The sequence below is a fragment of the Varanus komodoensis genome, unplaced genomic scaffold, assembly GCF_004798865.1.
Source record: "Varanus komodoensis strain SLA01 unplaced genomic scaffold, ASM479886v1 scaffold46_1, whole genome shotgun sequence".
Taxonomy (NCBI): Eukaryota; Metazoa; Chordata; class Lepidosauria; order Squamata; family Varanidae; genus Varanus; species Varanus komodoensis.
Window position 1 is genome coordinate 1,660,907 of NW_025336043.1, and position 17,012 is coordinate 1,677,918.

A 17,012-nucleotide genomic window follows, 5' to 3' on the forward strand; every position below is an offset into this window, starting at 1 on the left:
GTCCTTATTCAGTGGCTGCACTGAATAAGTCCAACACCAGACAGCCTGCACGGGGGGGGGGGGGCTGTGCCTTTATTTGCCATCAAGAGCCCCTGGAGTTGAGCAGAGCTGTGCAGTAGTTGGTTCGCTACAGTGCAAAGAATGGGATCACCCCCGCTAGGCAGCACAGCTCTGTAAAATGCCTAGATGCAGGTGGAGCCTGGTAGTGAAATTAAGAGCATTTTGGCTTATGTGTGATCAGAAAAGAAGAAAGGCCTCTGGAAAGCTCACAGTGAAGGACACGAAAGTGATGCCCAACCTCCAGCTCGCTAGGGCTCCAGTTCCTTCAACTCTGAGATTTCCCCAAAGCAGCTCCTCTTTCACAAAGAAACTCCTACAGTTCTCCATGCACTCCCTCTGTCCGTGGCTGGGATGACCCTCCTCATTTCTCATTTCAAGGTATGTGTCTCAATTTACCCCAAAAGGGGCTGAGCAGTAGGTTTCCCCCAAATGACAGTCAATGAACAATTTCCAATAAAATTGACCGTGTGGTTCTCCCTGCACAGTTTAAAGCCTTTCTTGTCTTAAATTTTTACATGCTGCCTCGATGGCTTTCTAGCACATAAGGTACCTAAATGTCAATAGTAAACAGACAAGAAAATGTAGTCCTCCAGATCAGGGGATACCTCGCTGGTTTTGGGGGGCACACATCCTGGAAGGCAGCAGGCATGGCATGATCAGGGCGCAGCCTCTGGGGCCGCCAACATCCGCGGGACTGTTCGTGCAGATGGCAAAGCTGCAAAAGCAAGATGATGGTAAGGTGGGGGGCGGGGGGGGGGTGTTGTCAAGCTCTCTGGAGGATCCAGCAGTTGGACTGCATCTTTCGAATGGAATAGAGACACTCAGTATGAACTCCTATAAACTGCATTATGCTTAATCGGTTGCCCTACTACATACCGATGAAGGAAAAACCTTGGGATCAAGTCATAAACTGCTATGCAAATGATGCTATTTGTAAGTATTAACATAATTTAGTGCTTAGAGTCATATTCTCATTTCTAATAACTCTACTGAAATGGAGAGTCTTTTGCCATGTACTCCTAGCCTGCAGGATAGTCTTTCATCATGAAGCTGAATTTTTTAATAACCTGCCAGCATATGTTTGGTATGTGGCAGCTTAAGCCGATGACACAATGTCTTCATTATCGAAAGAAGCAGGTCTCCATACTGTAATAGGACATTAAAGCATGCCTGTGCTCATAAACTAATGCTTTGATGTCTAAATGCAGAAGCACTCAGCAACCAACGAAGATTTTAATCCTCTGCACTTAGTGGCAATACTCAATGGAGACTGCAATTAATTCCTAAATACAAAAGATTGTGGCTCCGTTTTCTAATAGTACCCAATGGAAAGGGGAGAAAAAGCCAGGTATTTTTTTGAAAGGGCAGAAAATAGGCTCTCCATTCTCATACTTCTCCTATTTCTTTCTTTGTCTGTTTTCCTTATTCATGATTACTGTGAGAGAAGCACTTTGTAAGGCACCCGTGGTAACTCATGTGGTCTTCCCCCACAACAACCCTGTGAGGTAGGTTAATCTGAGCGTCTGCGACTAGCCTAAAGTGAACATCATGGCCAAGCACAGGCCCAGGTCTCCCAAGTCTGCATCCTGCACTCTGATCCCTGCAGCACACGGGCTCCTCTTCCATGCACTGGAATAGTCACATGCAGTGCAACCGGTGTGTTCATTCTGGGGATGCGATGCCAAGGGTTCTGGTCTAAGCCTCCCACAGTGCTGATATTGTCTGAGCAGAATTTTACTGGGAAATGCATCAGCTGGGCTCAGGAATGCCAGCACCTATGTTGACAGGGCATGCAAAAGCCCCAGTGTTTCCAAAGGTAGACCTGCCATTCAATTCCTACGGTAAACTTGTAATTTAAGTAAACCAGTCAGTGGCATTTTAGACTTCTGGGTGGGAAGCAGGGGTTTTCTGAAGTAAGTCCTATGAGACTGAATCAGTTCAAATCCTAACAAGAATACATCAACAAATATGGAAAACACAACAATGGGCCACAGAGAGGAAACATTCAATATATTTAGGACCCCGAGGGTGTGGAATGGGCTTCCACGGGAGGCGGTTGAGGCCCCATTGGTGCGGGTGTTCAAGGAGAGGCTGGACGTGCACATGGTGGGCATGTCGTGAGCGGAGCCGGCTGGAGCTGGGGGTCAGACTAGATGGCCCGGGAGACCCCTTCTGACTCGCTCTGCTTCTATGTCTCTATGTGTCTATACTTTCCAATTCGCAAGAAAGGAGATGCAAAAGAGTACAGCAAACATTGAACCATCACATTAATTTCCCATGCATGCAAAGAGATGTTCAAAGTGTTGCACAGTGTTGTTCCAGCTGTATTCCAAAAAAGGAGGAAGCACTAGAGATCATGCTACAAATATATGCTAGCTATTGGAGTGCACCAAAGAATTTCAGAAGAAGACCAGCCTATGTTTTACAGGCTACAGCAAAGCCTTTGATTATGTGGAGCACAGGAAGTTATAGATGGTCCTGAAAGAAGAGGGAGCACCTCAGCATTGATCGTCCTGATGCGTAACCCTCTCACAGACAAGAAGATACTGTTAAGAGCGAATATGGAGAAACAGACTGACCTCCCTTAGGCAATGGTGTCAGACAAGGGTGTATTTTATCTCCCTATCTGTTCATCCTGTACACAGAACATATCATAAGACAAACTGGATTAGGAACAGAGGAAGGAGGAGTGAAAACCTGTAAAAGATACATCAATAACTACGACATACAGATGATACCATCTTACTGGCAGAAAGCAGCAATGGCTTAAAACAATGAGAGTAAAAGAAGAAAGTGCAAAAGCAGGGCTACCAGTGAACATTAAGAAAACAAAAATCATTACTACAGAAGAACAAAAATCATTACCATTGCAGAACTTTACAGTCAACAATGACAAAATCAAAATTGTGAAATCTTTTGTATCTCTTGGCTCAGTCATCCATTCAAAGGGAGCCTGCAGCTGAGAAACAGGAAGAAGACTGAGACCTGGAAGAGCAGCGATGAAGGAACTCGGAAAGATCATGAAGTGTAAGGCTGTTTTCATTGGAGACCAAGGCTAAGATCATCCTCACAACTGCACTTTCAATTGCTATCTAGGGGTGTGAAAGCCTGACGGTGAAGAAAGCTGGCAGGAAGGACATCCATGTCTTTGAAACATGGTGCCGGTGGAGAGCTTTGCCAATACCCCAAAGGGACAGAAAGATGAACAAGGGGGCCTAGGTCAAGCCAAGCCAAAGCTTTCCCTAGAAGCAAAAATGGCAACGCTGACGCTATCATACTTTGGACACATCATGAGAAGGCAAGATTCACTGGAGAAGAAAATCATGCTAGGGAAAGCCAAAGGCAGAAAAAGAAGAGGAAGATGAAAGAAGAGACTGACAGCCTGGAATTTAGAACAGCTAAACAAGGGTGTCATGCAGAGGGCATTCTGGAGGGTTTTCGTTCATTGGATTGCCATTAGTTGGAGATGATGGCACATCACAACAGACCAAATTAAGGGCTATCGAGCTTTGCCTTGGGGATCACTTTGTCCATGTCAAAAGAGAAACTGTGCCCCCCCCCCCCACCCACCCGGAGCAGATGAACAGCCGACTCTTGTGCAGGGCTAGGGAACAGCAGGTAGACAAAAACGGGGGAAGGCAGTGCCGGCGTGGCGTGGTGCGAGGCACTGTGCCGATCCAAGGCCGAGGCCCTCGGGGGGCTCACAAAGCGCCCAACTGCAAGTGGCGCGTGCTCATTTACACATGCCTGAACTTCTCTGTGTGCTTCCGAAGGACCGTGTCTCCTTGGAACAACCCATTTGTGGAAGGGATGCATGGGCAAGGAGAGCATTTGATTTCAGGGTGGGGGAACCCTCAGGCAGGAAGATTTTGAGGGAGAGGGCGCACGCTGTTCTGTACGTGAGGTCGAACGCGCCAGCGCATCCAGAGGGATCAGATGCAGCTGGTCCTCAGCGCCTCACAGCATTGTTTCAGCAAGTGCCCATGGACCGCAGGGTAGTGGACAGAGGGCCTCCCGGAGACATGGGGCTCCAAATGAGCAATTCAGCGCTCCACTCCTAGAGGGCCACCTCTGGAAACGGGCTGGGGTGCTGAAGGATTCTGAAGTGCCTGATGGGCAGGCCAGGCAACAAGCAAACGAGTGAAGGAAAATCTAAAGTTCTGCCGGCCACCTGGCAAAGGGGTCAGGAGCCAACTCCAGGTGAGCCCAGCTGACTGGGATCCAGGCAAAGCAAGGACAGGTCAGCCTTTTCCCTTTGATCCAGTTCAAGATAGATGCCAATTGTGTGCACTTGAGGGGAGTTTTAGGAAAGAGAGGGTGGTCCTTCCACACTTGCACTGGAGGCCTTCACTTTGAAAAGCCTGGAAGGGCAGCCCTGCTCTACTGACAGTTTCTCCCTCTGGCTGGGCATCCCCATAACTCCATCTCCAGAAGCCGCTGCCACCCTCGTGCACCCAAGGGCCTAGCCAGCTCGCTTCCCTCTTGCCCTAACTGGGGTGAGCCCCATCAGCAGCTCCCCCCAGAGGTATTCTTCAGTGGGGGCATTTCAGAGGCTGATTTAGACATGCCTGAAATTCAAGGCCACCCCAGGTCTTAAGAGCCTGTGCCCATGTTTCCAAACAGAGAAGGGCTGCAATGGATGGAATTCGGCCTGTGCAGCATCAACAGGTGTTTCACAGAGTCACTTTTGTTAGTCTTTGCAATTGTCTGTTTTTAGTTGCTTAAGACTGTTTAATGTTTTTTTCCTGCTTGTATGATATTTTTATTGTATGTTTATCATCTGTTTCTATGGACTATGCAACTGCCCAGAGAGCTGTGGAGGTGGTACGGAAATGAAACAAAACAGAACGAATTAGGTGCTTTTTCTATACCAGATAATCTAAAATAAATGTATGTGCATGTGCACATTGCTGATTTCTACCACAAGGATATGCCCTGATTCTGAATTTATAAAATGTAAATTTAGCAAGGAATTAATCCTGAAATCTAATATGCATGCACCAACAATGATTAAATCTACAAATTACATCCTTTTCCTAAATTCAAATTCCAGTGCTACATTTAGCTTGCATATATCCATCTGTCAGTCTACAGAAATCACACTCAGAAGAACTTCAAGACTATTGAAGAAACTTCACTTGAACACTTTTTCGGCCCACTGCTCTTGCCTACTGTATTTCTTGCTTTCTAACCTGTCAAGATACATACACCAGCAGCTGACAAAAGGGCCCTAACACCAGGAACATAAAAGTATCCGTGCCCTGATATACATAAGCAAGGATGCTCGATTAACAAACGAAGGCTCCAATATACGACAGTGCAGGAAAAAGCAGGTCTTCGTGTGCATGGATCTGACGCTTCCACGGTAATGAACAGGCAGTCTGTATCCGTGACAAACACATCGAATCACAGACAGGCTGTAAGAGCTTTTAACTAGACATTTTCTTCCTGTGCGTTCTAAACCGTCTAATGAACAGCACCAACATCTAGATTAGAATCACCCTAATTTAAATGTGCTCTTATTTGGCAATAAGACTAAGAGATGAGGTTGAGAAATAAGGGATGGCGCAGGGCAGGTATTCACAACAGTAAAATCTTACAGAGCAGGTTATTAAAAGAAAGCAGGAGTAGCAGCACTGAATCCCCTGCAGCTCTCCAGTCATACACAAGGTGGGGTAAGTCTAATGAAAATCGGGTGCAGAGAGACTATCTGCAATGTAAAGAGAGACGCTAACCCGGAGAAAGGGAATTGTGAAACACAGATGGAGCTATGCATTATGGTTCATACCGAGCATGGAATGCCTTCCATATGACAAGAATATGAAAAAGGGTAAGGTGCTTCCATTGAAAGAAGAAAAAAGTTTGGAGAACAGATCAGGCTTGGCTTTGGTAAACCTAACAGGGATTTAACTTCTTTTTCATAGGGTCACTGTGTTTAGTCGATTGCAGCAAATATAAGCAAGAATCTCATGGCATCTTAAACAATAGTACATTTCTTGTAACAAAAACTTTCACTTTATCAGAGGCAAGGAGAGTTCCAAGTTTATCTACAGTACATGTGATGCGGGGATTGTAAACAGTGAAGCAGGAAGGAAATTAGAGAATTAAATGACTTACCGTAACAATCCCATTATTAACAGTGTTGCGGCAGCTGGTAACACAAACAGCCTAGCTCTACAGAACTCAGTTAATTCATTCAGTGTGATAAAAATCCTTCATCCTGATTCAAGCCCCTGGCTATAGAAATAAACCTGTTGATATCTTCTAACCCTTATCCTAAAAGCATTTTGAAGTTTCCTTGCTCCACAATGGCCGTGTTTAGACCAATTTCCTGTTCCTTCCTGTCCCAAGATTCCATATTCACAAAGTGAGGCAAGATAAATTGCAGGATGCAAAGTAACTTGCCAGTTCTTCCTTATTGCCAGTCATTGCTGCTGACCAGCCACCTCTGATGTGTGGCAACCCTCCAAATGAACACCTTGCCAGGGCAGCTCCATTCGGCTCTTCCAAGTTCAACTCTGGACTCCCCCCATCCCATATTCGGTCTCCCCTTTTGTCTTCTGCCTCTGACTTTCCCTGGCACGATTCTCTTCTCCAGTCATTCCTACCTTCTCATGATGCACTATGGCAGCTTCAGTTGTGTCTTTTTTACTCCCAAGAAGAGTTCTGGATTAGCCAGCATCAGATCAGGAATGTGTCTTCACAATTAATTATCCAATGATTTGGGGGCACGATTCACAGTGCTGGCTTTGAAATTTAAAACCCCAGCAACTCAGAGCTGGAAACACTGAGGCCATCATCCTCTCAGCTTTCTAGTCTGCACCAACCACGGCAAGAAGCGCAGTCTTGCACATGGCGGACCCTTCCCAGCGTGCCACACCAGGTCAACAGAAGGATTTTAAAATTCATGTTCTGCTAAGCAATAGGAGGCATGTGTTTTAGCTTTATTTTCTATTTCGGCTGCTGATTGTACTTCCCTTCATTGCTGACTGCTTTTTTGACTTTTCCAGCCATTTATATATATTCCCTACTTCTCTGTTATAAGGATTATGTTGGTTTTATCAAACAAGCAAAACAGACAATGCACATGCCGTTAAAACTGGGGAAAACTGGAAGGTCAAAACTGAAGAAACGTGAAATGAGCAGTGAACTTACATGCGCCCACCTCTTCTTCCACATCTCGGGACCGTACCGCTGGCTCTCCTTCAGAATCCAAGGGTAGCACTTCAGGTGAGAGATGACGTCACAGTACGCTGTCCCATTTCCCCCAAAGTCATGGTCCACTTTGAACACCCAGCGCTTCACTTCTGGGTAATCTATTACTAGCTGACTTAGAATGTCAACCATCTGGGGGCAAAAACATGAGGGCTTTGCTTAAGTCCTGACAGAGACCACCTGAGCCGTTCGCCATCTATAACTCTTCGCCTACTTTTCCACAGAGACATCCTACATGAGGAACAGATGAAACTATGGAGCCAGACTTGAATTGGAGACAGGCACTATCGTAAAGTGGTGACAGACACAGAATTTGGGCTTTGCTATTGACCTATTTTTAAACTGGATAGAAAGAGGCATTTTTAAAGCTGTCATGTGGCTTCACTCTTAGTGGGTTTGAATTCAACCTTGCAAAAAAGATTGGCTTGTGAGGTGTTTGTTACAACAGCAGTCCTCTGGATTCTAAGACACTTTTTATTATTTGAACTTCAATCACAAATGGAATTATTATTTGTTTGCTCTGTGTCCCGTTATTTGTTGCTTTTGAAAGCTCAATAAATAGGTTTTCTGTTGATGACTCCCCTACAGAAATGAAATGGGTCGATAGTATTGTAAAGATTGCACCAATAGAAAGAGTTATGAGCTATCTTTAAGTGAAAATTGAACTGTGCTTTAAATTATTGTCACCTCCCTTTGATTATTTAACACCCCCAACCAATATTTCATACGAAGCTTATAGCAGGAAACAAAAACAATCTGAAAAAAATCGAAAGGAAGGCTAATGTGTAAGCGGGCTTGCAGGGCCCAATTTGTAACAGTGAGGGAAGTAATATTAAGGCCAACACTCGGGCCGCGTCTGCACCATATATCACGCTTGTACAGTTGTGACTAGCGCTGCCTCCGAACGGACCTTGTGCCGTTTGCGTCTGCGTCTAACGAAAGCCACTGGGATGTGACCACGCTGCACCAGAGTGGGCCACGAAACGGCCAGCATGGCTCCCGCCTTCCTCCTGAGCAAACCGCACCCTTTCGGTCTAAGCGAGATGCCCGCCAACTGCTTGTGTTCCACCCAGTGAGGGTGCAAATGCAGCTTGTTCAGACCCTTGGCCCTCTGAGTGTGGACAAGCTGCGCCTGATTTTCTGCAGATGCTCATTCAATCTAAAGCTAGGTACATTCATCACAAGAAGATGAGCCCTTCCCTTGAACCCAACTTGCTGTCCTAGGTATTTTGTCTGTTTATGCAAAAAGGTTTAGATGTGCTCAGTATCTGGTTGGCTCTGATTTGCGGTAAACAATGAGTGCAGACAACATATTGGTTTCCATCTTCCGAACACTGATGATGTGTATTTTTTCTACCATCTGGAATTTGCAATAAATTAGGTTACCTTCCACTGTTTACAAGCCAATGGCTATAAGCAAACAGGAAGAAGGGAAAAAAGAAAAAAGCCATTCTGAAAACCAACAGTATTCATAAATCCAAGTGTAATCACAACCTTCCAAAATCTTTATGATTTATATCAATGGCAAGCACATAACCCCGTTGATTCTAGCCTCTGAAGACAGAAACAAGCTGCGATTTTCAAACTGCAATGCAAACAGGGAGGGTTTGTTTCTAACGAAACTGGTGGTTATGCAGTTAAGTTTGAAACTGGAAATGTTTCTAGCCTGAGCAAAGTTTCTATGTGCCAAATTATAAATGAATCTGAATGAGTGCTAAAAGAAAGTTCCGATATTAGCCCAGAGTCCTTCCAAGGCCATGAATGGCTTGAGTAAGATGCAGTCCAACTTTGGTAAACCATCTGCTACCAGACTGCTCTCTCACAATCCTCTGAACGCCTATTTTTTATTTCTTGCCTTGCTGTCTTGGTCTGCCCTCCATAACTCTTTGTCCCATCTTTATACACAGGAATTCCATATTTTAACTTCCTGAGGTGTAATCAGCTTAGAATTGGGAGTGCTTCCAGCTCAGGGAAAATTTACACATTCCAAATTAAAAATGGAAGAGTGGGCAACATCACCCTCTGAGACTGACAAGCAAGAAGAGTTCTCTGACTGGAAGCTGACTGGCGTAAACAGCCTAGAACATGGGTCCTCAAACTACGGCCCGCGGGATGGATCCGGCCCGCCATGGCCTTCCATCCAGCCCGCGCCACCGTTCCCCACCCACGCGCCTTGCTGCGCGGGCAGGGAGGTAGTGGCTTGCTCACTTGGAGATGGTCTCCGAGCGAGCAAGCCGCCGCCTGCCCCCCAACAGTTCTGCTTTATGGGCCCAATTCACAGCACAGACTGCAAGAAGGAAACTTTTCAAAGCGGGACCATGTAGAAGCATCTATACAGTGCAAGCAAGTTTGTGCAAAGAGGCTTCCCCTGCAGCATGTATTTGTTTGATTTATATCCCACCTTTCTTCTTTGTTAAAGAACTCACAGCAGCTTGTGTAATTCTCCTCCTCCTGTCCTCAGTCTTATCCTGACAACAGGAGCCCTGTGAGATAAGTTGGGCTGAGAGTTTACAACTGGCCCAGAGTCACCCAGTGGGGTCCATGGCTGAGCAAGGACTAGAACCCAGATCACCGGCGTTCCAGTCCCGCGCTCTTACCCTTACACCACACTGGCTCTGACTGGCGTGATTATATTTTCCTGGCTAATCCTTTCAGCTGTTCTGAATGTTGCTAGCCTTCATTTTGTTGTAAGCCACCTTAAGCCTCTCTTGAGAAGGCATGCAAGAAATTGAAACAGCAACTCTGAACTCTTGCACGCCTCGCACGCCCAGCCTGTCTGCCCTAGGTGCAATTGTGCTTGATTAGCTAGCCCTGCATGGTCTGTCTGTGCGGGCTGGGCCACAGTTCAAGAACTGCACTGCGAAAGGACCTGGAGGAGGTTAATGACCAGAGGCTGGATGTCAGCCTGCCCTTCTTGAGCAAGGTACTTGACCAGAAGGCCGCCGGCCACCCCCAAACACTTGGGAATGAAACTGACTGTTCAGATTAATTTCCACTGAGCTTCAGGACTTGCTTTGGAATGGAAACTGCTGCGTTTGTCCTGTAGCCTGACCGTTAGAGAGGAACAGGGGAAGTTCAGCCCTGCTCTTCTCAGCGACTTCTGATACCATTGGCCGTGTTCTTCTGGGAGTCGGGGTGCCGGAGATACTGCACTGCCACAGTTCCATTCCTGTTTGGATGTCTGGTGCCAGATGGTGGTGCTGGGGGAATACTGCTCTTACCCAGGGGCAGTTACACCGGGGAGGGGGGGATCTTTGTTTTATCACCCAAGCTGGTCAATTACTGGACTGAGGTGTCCCCCATAAGTGGGTGAGGCATAGCTCTACCTCTCTATCAAATCCAGGTGTGGTCGAGAATGTTCTGAATCAGCGCCTGGATACAGTCATCAGCAAAATCCAGGTAGAATGGAAGTCATGTTAGATGGTGTTCCTTTTCCTGAAGAAGGGAAGTTCAAGCTATTCTGAGTGGGCCTGCACTCCCCTAAAGGGTCAGGTTCATAGGCTGGGGGTGCTCTTAGGTCCTGCGCTGTCAACAGTGGCACAGAATGGAGGGCCTCCTATGAAAGAGAAGTCGAAGGCCGTGGAATCAGGTTCTGACTCAGAGGAAGAGGATGGGCCAGAATCCACTGCTGAAAAGCCACGGACCCAGAGATAAGGCAGCCACTCAGGATCGGGCAGTCTCACTCTCTGTGGGGAAGACTGGTGAGCAAGCTGCTACAGAGGGGAGCAGGCCTAGCATCTGAAGGGTGCGGCATCAGGTTAAGAGGGCAGACCATTGGAGACGCCTCCGACAGGACAGCCCACCTAGAGGCTGGGTTTGCCCTTTTAGGTTTGGAAGGGAGGAGAGAGATTCAGACTGGAATCAGCCTCTCGTCATGAAGTCCCACTTTCCTAGCAGCCGGCTCTTCTGCTAATACCTTCTGCACTGTTTCTCTTCTGGGCTACAAGGCTAGCCTAGCTGCTTGGGTGCAACACACTAAAGCCTCTCAGAAGCTCAGCACCCCCAGACTTTGGCATATGTTAAGGCCTGGCCCCCAAAGTGGGGGCTGCCTAGGGCCGACAAGGTCTTCCAATGGCCACTATAACCAGGATGCCCAAATGGCCGGAAGGGCAGCGGCTCTTACCTGCTGCCTGCTGAAGATGTCACACTGTCCCGGTGGCACAGGCACACAAGCCGCGGCAAATACCCTTTTGCTTCCCGACTTGGAACTGTAGAGACGAGTCACTGCTGGGTCAGAGCCCAAAATGGGCACATCTAATACGTCAGCAACTTCCAGGTCATCTTGGTTCAGAAGTCCTCCAACGATATACGCCTCTTTACCCTGGATTAGGCTCTTGATCCTTTTGATGGTCTTTGGGCTGTACTTCAGGAAGGTGCCCAGAGACATGGGACGGTTCTGCAGGAAGATCACATCTGACATGTTAAAAGGTGTCTTCTCTCCTTCTTCCACTAGGCTAATTTATAATTGTGAGTGCAATAAATACATTATTAATAGCAGGCTGGGTTATGACCCCTATCCTGTAGCGTAGCAGTTTAAATTGATAAAAGCTGTTGGGGTGAGGCTCCATAATCGCTCACATCTTTCGTGTGCTAGAAATGGGCTCGCTGGGAATAGAACTAATTACTACACATCTGTATTTATTTGATCCACACGGAATCCTCCTTCTGTCACTTGGAAGAGAGGCTTGCAGCCTTTGGATATCAGTGATTCATCTCAACACTTCTGGCACACTTTGCTGCTACAGCATCAGGGGGAAAAATCAATACAAAAAAGAAGAATCCTCCATATAGCTGGGGCTATATTTCATTTTACGGGTAGCAGCAACTTTAATGGCTCTTTCACAACTACTCTTCCATTTACAAAACGCCTTTTATAGGTCACATGCCACAGGATAAACATCCTCATCAGACACGAGACCTTATTCCAATGGTCATCCCATTCAAAAATAGGAGGATTCTTGTTAATCGGAAACACAGGAAGATACATGTTTGACTAGCTTGCACATTGTATTTTTAGGCTGGCAGCAAGAAAGGCGCACATGTGATGGCAACATGCCTGGAAATGCGTGCATTGTCCTGATGCATTCAGCAGGGATCTGTGATGGACTGCAATATGCTCTTAAGGACACAGTCAGTGGGCGTGTTCGCCTATCATGCCAATCCGCCCTGTTGGCCAAGCAATGCACAGGGGGCCCGTCAGACTATCAGAATCACTGTGGATTGTTGGTCCCCTTCCTCACTTCCTTCTCCGGTTTTGCAAGGTACGCCGGGGGACACGGAAACACAAACTCCGATTGCAATTTTGACACTTTTAGGCTTGCCTTGGCTTTTTTGGATCGCCCCCCCCCCCCCCCCCCGCAGAATGCTCTTTTTTCCTAAGAGTTCATGAAGGCCAGCTTCACAGCTGGCTTTCACAATCCCCGCAGCCACTGTCTGCCCCTTCAAAGTGCCTCCGGTACAACTTGGAAGGGCTGCTAGTGGCTGGCAGGTCTTGTTTTCCTTAAAACGTGCACAAATATGTTATTGCTTAAAAAAATAGCTGCACGTGTGCGACTGTGGACATTTGCAGCTGTACAAGTTCAGGAATTTGAAGCCTTGGCTGAGGTCCAACCCAGAACCCTGTCCAAAAGTTGCTGCACATACAGTCTTCTCCATTGCTTTCTCTTGACACTAAGTGTTCAGGAACATGCAAAAGTGTATTACTCCTTTTTCTTAGTCCCTTTAAAAACAGGTTTTGGCAGGACACTTCCCCTTTTTTTAAGGACAGGAACATATCCAATTATATACCCCAGTCAAAAAATGCCCAGTGCAGTTTTTCTTAATGAAAAGTGAGACATGTACTTTTCTAAGCACCTAGAGACTTAGAAAAGGGTGCAAAATTTATGGCACCCTGAAGACTGTCAAGGCAAGAATAGGTGGTGGGGGGGGGGGGGACAAGAACTTGTTGGCAGTTCTCTGTGGCAATGTCCAGGACTGGCACCTGCCACACCTCTGGCAGCTAGGCCCCCCCAGGACACTGCCCCAGCCAGGCCTTCAAATTCCTAGAATCAAAGAATCATGAATCTAAACAGACAAACAAACAAAATCCCACAACCTATTTGTGCACGGCCTGTGTGGAAAGGCAGGCAGTGACCAGCCACTACCAGCCCCTCCACAGTGGAGTTCAGGCACTTTGAAAGGAACTGCAGAATCGGGTTGCCAAGCAAGCATTTGCCATTTCTTAACACAAGGCAGAGACATCCAACCAACGCCAGTTGCCCTGAGTGCCTCTTGGGCATTTGTGGGGTGGTTGGCACTGGCCGGTGCCTGGGAAAGATTTGCAAGAGCTCGCTTGCTCCTGCCAAGAAGCTGCCAGCTCTTTCCTGGTGTACACAGCGGGGTCGGTCACCAGGTTCAGATGACAGGGCAACCCATTGTGGGTACAAGAATCCCTTGAACAAGCTATGGGGTTTCAGAAGGGTTTGTCCGTCCTCATCCTGCCCACCACCATCCTGTCCACCACCAGAGTGGCAACTGGGTTTGAAGAAAAAGAGAGGTCAAGCTGAGTGTCAGCCACATGTTGGTGGAACCTCAGCCCAGTCCTCTGGATAGGCTCCCCACAGCATTGTTATGGAGATGTTAAACAGCATGGGGGATAAAGCAGAGCCCTGTGCTACCCCACGGCACAACTGCCATGGCACAGAGCAATACTCCTTCTGGAATCGGCCAGTCAACAACAGGGCTGTTGCTGTGACGATAAAACGGAGATATGTCAGGCTGCCTTGGGTTTCTCATGAGAAAAAAAAAGTTAAGATAAAAGTGCAATATAATCATGATAAACCAGCTTTAATAAAGTCGCAGTCTTTATTATGACAGGGGTATCTTGCCCTTTTCTCTCTTGTAAGAAACTCAGCGTTCTTACAGAATTCCTCTCCTCTCCATTTTATTCTCATAACAACCCTGTGAGGTAGGTTAGGCTGAGGGTTGGCGAGTGGCCCAAAGCAACTCACTGAGCTCCATACACGAGGCTTATTTCTAAATAAACACACATGCTGGAAATTTTAATAATCATTACATTCTGCAAATGTTGTGTTCTTAACAGAGATGAACAGGAGATGCATTTCTTATAAATAAATAAAAGCAAGACCTGTCGCCCATCTACATACATTTTTTCCAACCTCCTCTTGGAGCCTAGCATGAATTTCACTCTTTTTGCTGCTGCTATAAAGGATCTGATGCTTTCGTTGCAATACCCACCCCCGCCAGGCCTGCATGAATGAACACCGTGCCTTCTGGCGGATCCCACACCATTCCAGCTGCACTTACTTGCCAGTGGTGGTGCTGTGCCCCTGCCTGGTCCCAGATGGCCAGCACCTTATTTTTCCATAATTCCTGGAATAGCATCAGGTGGGGACATTAAAACGACAGCCTCCTGGAGGCTGGAGAGGGAAGAAAGCAAAGGCTCCCAATCGGTGGTCGCCTTTGGCAGGTGCCGAAGGCCACTGTGTGATGACACTGGGCATGCTGTCCACTGTGACTCGAAGAAATCTCCTTCCCAGGTAGCCACGTGTTCATCAAACCCCACGTCCAGAGCATGTGACGGAGCAGCGCCCTGCCTCTGCCACGCCACCACTGAGACTGCACCGCTTGCAACCAGCCGCACAGCACAGAGCCCTTGAGAACGCAGCCAGAATCAGGACCCACCCCCACCCCGCCTTAGGAGGAGACGGAAGCACCAAGGAGCAGCATCTACAGACGCTGCTGGAACATGAGCCTCCGGAAGACCGAGGGTGGGCAGGCCCCACGTACAAACAGTTCAGCGTGTGGATGCCAAGCAGGAAGGAGGGGCCTGGGGGCCACGTGGGAAGACGAGGAGCAGCCATTCTGCTTGAGCTGCGGTCCAGAAGGAGCTGCCTGTGCTCTCTGCAAGGCACTCTTCTTCATTCAATTACTCCTAAATGTTCTCCCTCACAAAATGATTAAATATATTGACTGTGTATATTAAATTAAATAAACATACTGCCAGCATTTTAATTTACGATATGGAAACATCACTCACTCGGCAGCCCTTGGGTTCTGCGCTGGCATTCACACGGGGCCCTCGAGGTAAAAGAAAGTTGGACTGTCTTGGTTTACATCTTTAAGGTCAATGGGCAGGAACGTGTCCCACAAAACTGAGGCAATCGTTCAGACCAGCAGAATGCAGTGTTGGTCTGAGCCACTGAACGGTGGCCGAATGCGGTCAGTTCTGTGTGAAAGGCATGGACTGGCTGAACAGAGGGAAAATTCTTATAAAAGGGCAGAATTTAGGAGCTGACAAATGTGCATGTTGCGGCAGCAGTACATGAAGTTCTCCTATGGTGGGGCACCATAGTTTTATGGTACAAATAATGACCTCGCCACACTCTTGCCATGAAGAGTGCTTATATTTCAAGAAAACCTGGCCAAGGAGAAATGGCCATCACTCAGCTGAGTTGCTGAGAATTTCAAACGCCCAAGGAAGCCAGCCATCTCTTCCTGCCATAAATGAGCTTGCTGCATTGCAGCATTATCAAAAGCCCTTTAAAATCAAGAGTACAGTAGCAGTAGGAACTGGGGAATTGGAGGGGGAGGGTCTATTTTCTGGAGTGTGTTTCTGCAAATTAAAAATGGCTTGATGGGTTCAAAACAACTAACATATCCAACACCTCTCAATTAAAGCCATTAAACAATCCAAGGGACAAAAGTGTCTTAAATTGGATTTTGCCACAATAAAAGCAAGAGGCAAAAGTGGGGGAATAACTAACTATGCAGATGCAGAGAAGGAAAGTTTGGACAGAAGAAGCTTTTTGAGTGCTCTACTTTTCATCACACGATAAATCTATTAAGTTCAGAGTTCCAGATAGGGCCAGATGTTGGAGAGGGGCTACTGGAGAGGGGCTTAGCTCAGCTCAGCTTTCAGCATCCAAAGCTAAAGCAGGGTATTTATTTCCAACACTCTTAACTAGTTGCTTAATCTCTGAAGCTCTTAAAACTTGCAATAATATTTCACTGATGGGTACCAGAGCATTGCAAGTTATAAAATTTCCAATTTGATTTTACGGCATTCCCCACAGCAGTAGTAATTAGAAGATAAAAGCTCACAGGGAACGTGTTTGTGGCTTCAGGGGTGAGGATTTTGAACCTGTCCTGTAGGTCAGCAGCATCCTCGGCGTTCCCAGTTCTAATGGCTGGCTGAAGGCCCAAGAGTTTATTGTAATATTGCAGCAACTCCTTGCTCATCTGAAGCGGGCAAACATAGATGACGTCCACATTAGGATCTTGGGAAAAATGCAAAGATTCAGTATAAGTAGTGATATAAAGGTAACGTTACCTGTTTGTAAGCATCTTGACAGAGAAACCAGACCCCTGCTTCATGAACATCTTTACTTTTTAATCTCTCCCCAGCCAGGTCCTATGCTCAAATTCCCCCCGACCCCAGAGAAAGGGCAGCAAGCCAGGGGAATTTCTAGGGAACATGCTGGTTTCATCAGACAGGAGAGCCAACCTCGGGAAGGTGGGAGAAGAGGATGGGTTGGTGGGCCTGTCCTTTGAGGGCAGGACAGTTGAGTCCCATGTCCAGCAACAGCTTTCTGCTGGGGCTTGGGAAATAAGGCAATGATCCCTTGGAAAAGATCCATTTCTTTCTTCCTGGTATGGTGCACCAGAGGGCAAGAAGAACTGTAGCAGCAGGCAATTCTGCCATGAGGGGTAGGGACAGGTGGGTTTGTCCTAGACAC

At 47.1% G+C, this 17,012-nt stretch overlaps 1 protein-coding gene across 1 annotated transcript in view; it reads right to left on the bottom strand.

The window, feature by feature from the left end:
• The window catches only part of IQCH (IQ motif containing H), a 90,954-nt gene that overhangs the window by 43,932 nt on the left and 30,010 nt on the right, over window positions 1–17,012 (bottom strand). The window contains exons 12-14 of the mRNA XM_044444798.1: window positions 16,378–16,553; window positions 11,399–11,671; window positions 7,216–7,407 (exon numbers count right to left, since the gene is read on the bottom strand). Coding sequence (XP_044300733.1) covers window positions 7,216–7,407; window positions 11,399–11,671; window positions 16,378–16,553 — 641 coding nt within the window. The remainder of the gene's footprint in view (window positions 1–7,215; window positions 7,408–11,398; window positions 11,672–16,377; window positions 16,554–17,012) is intronic.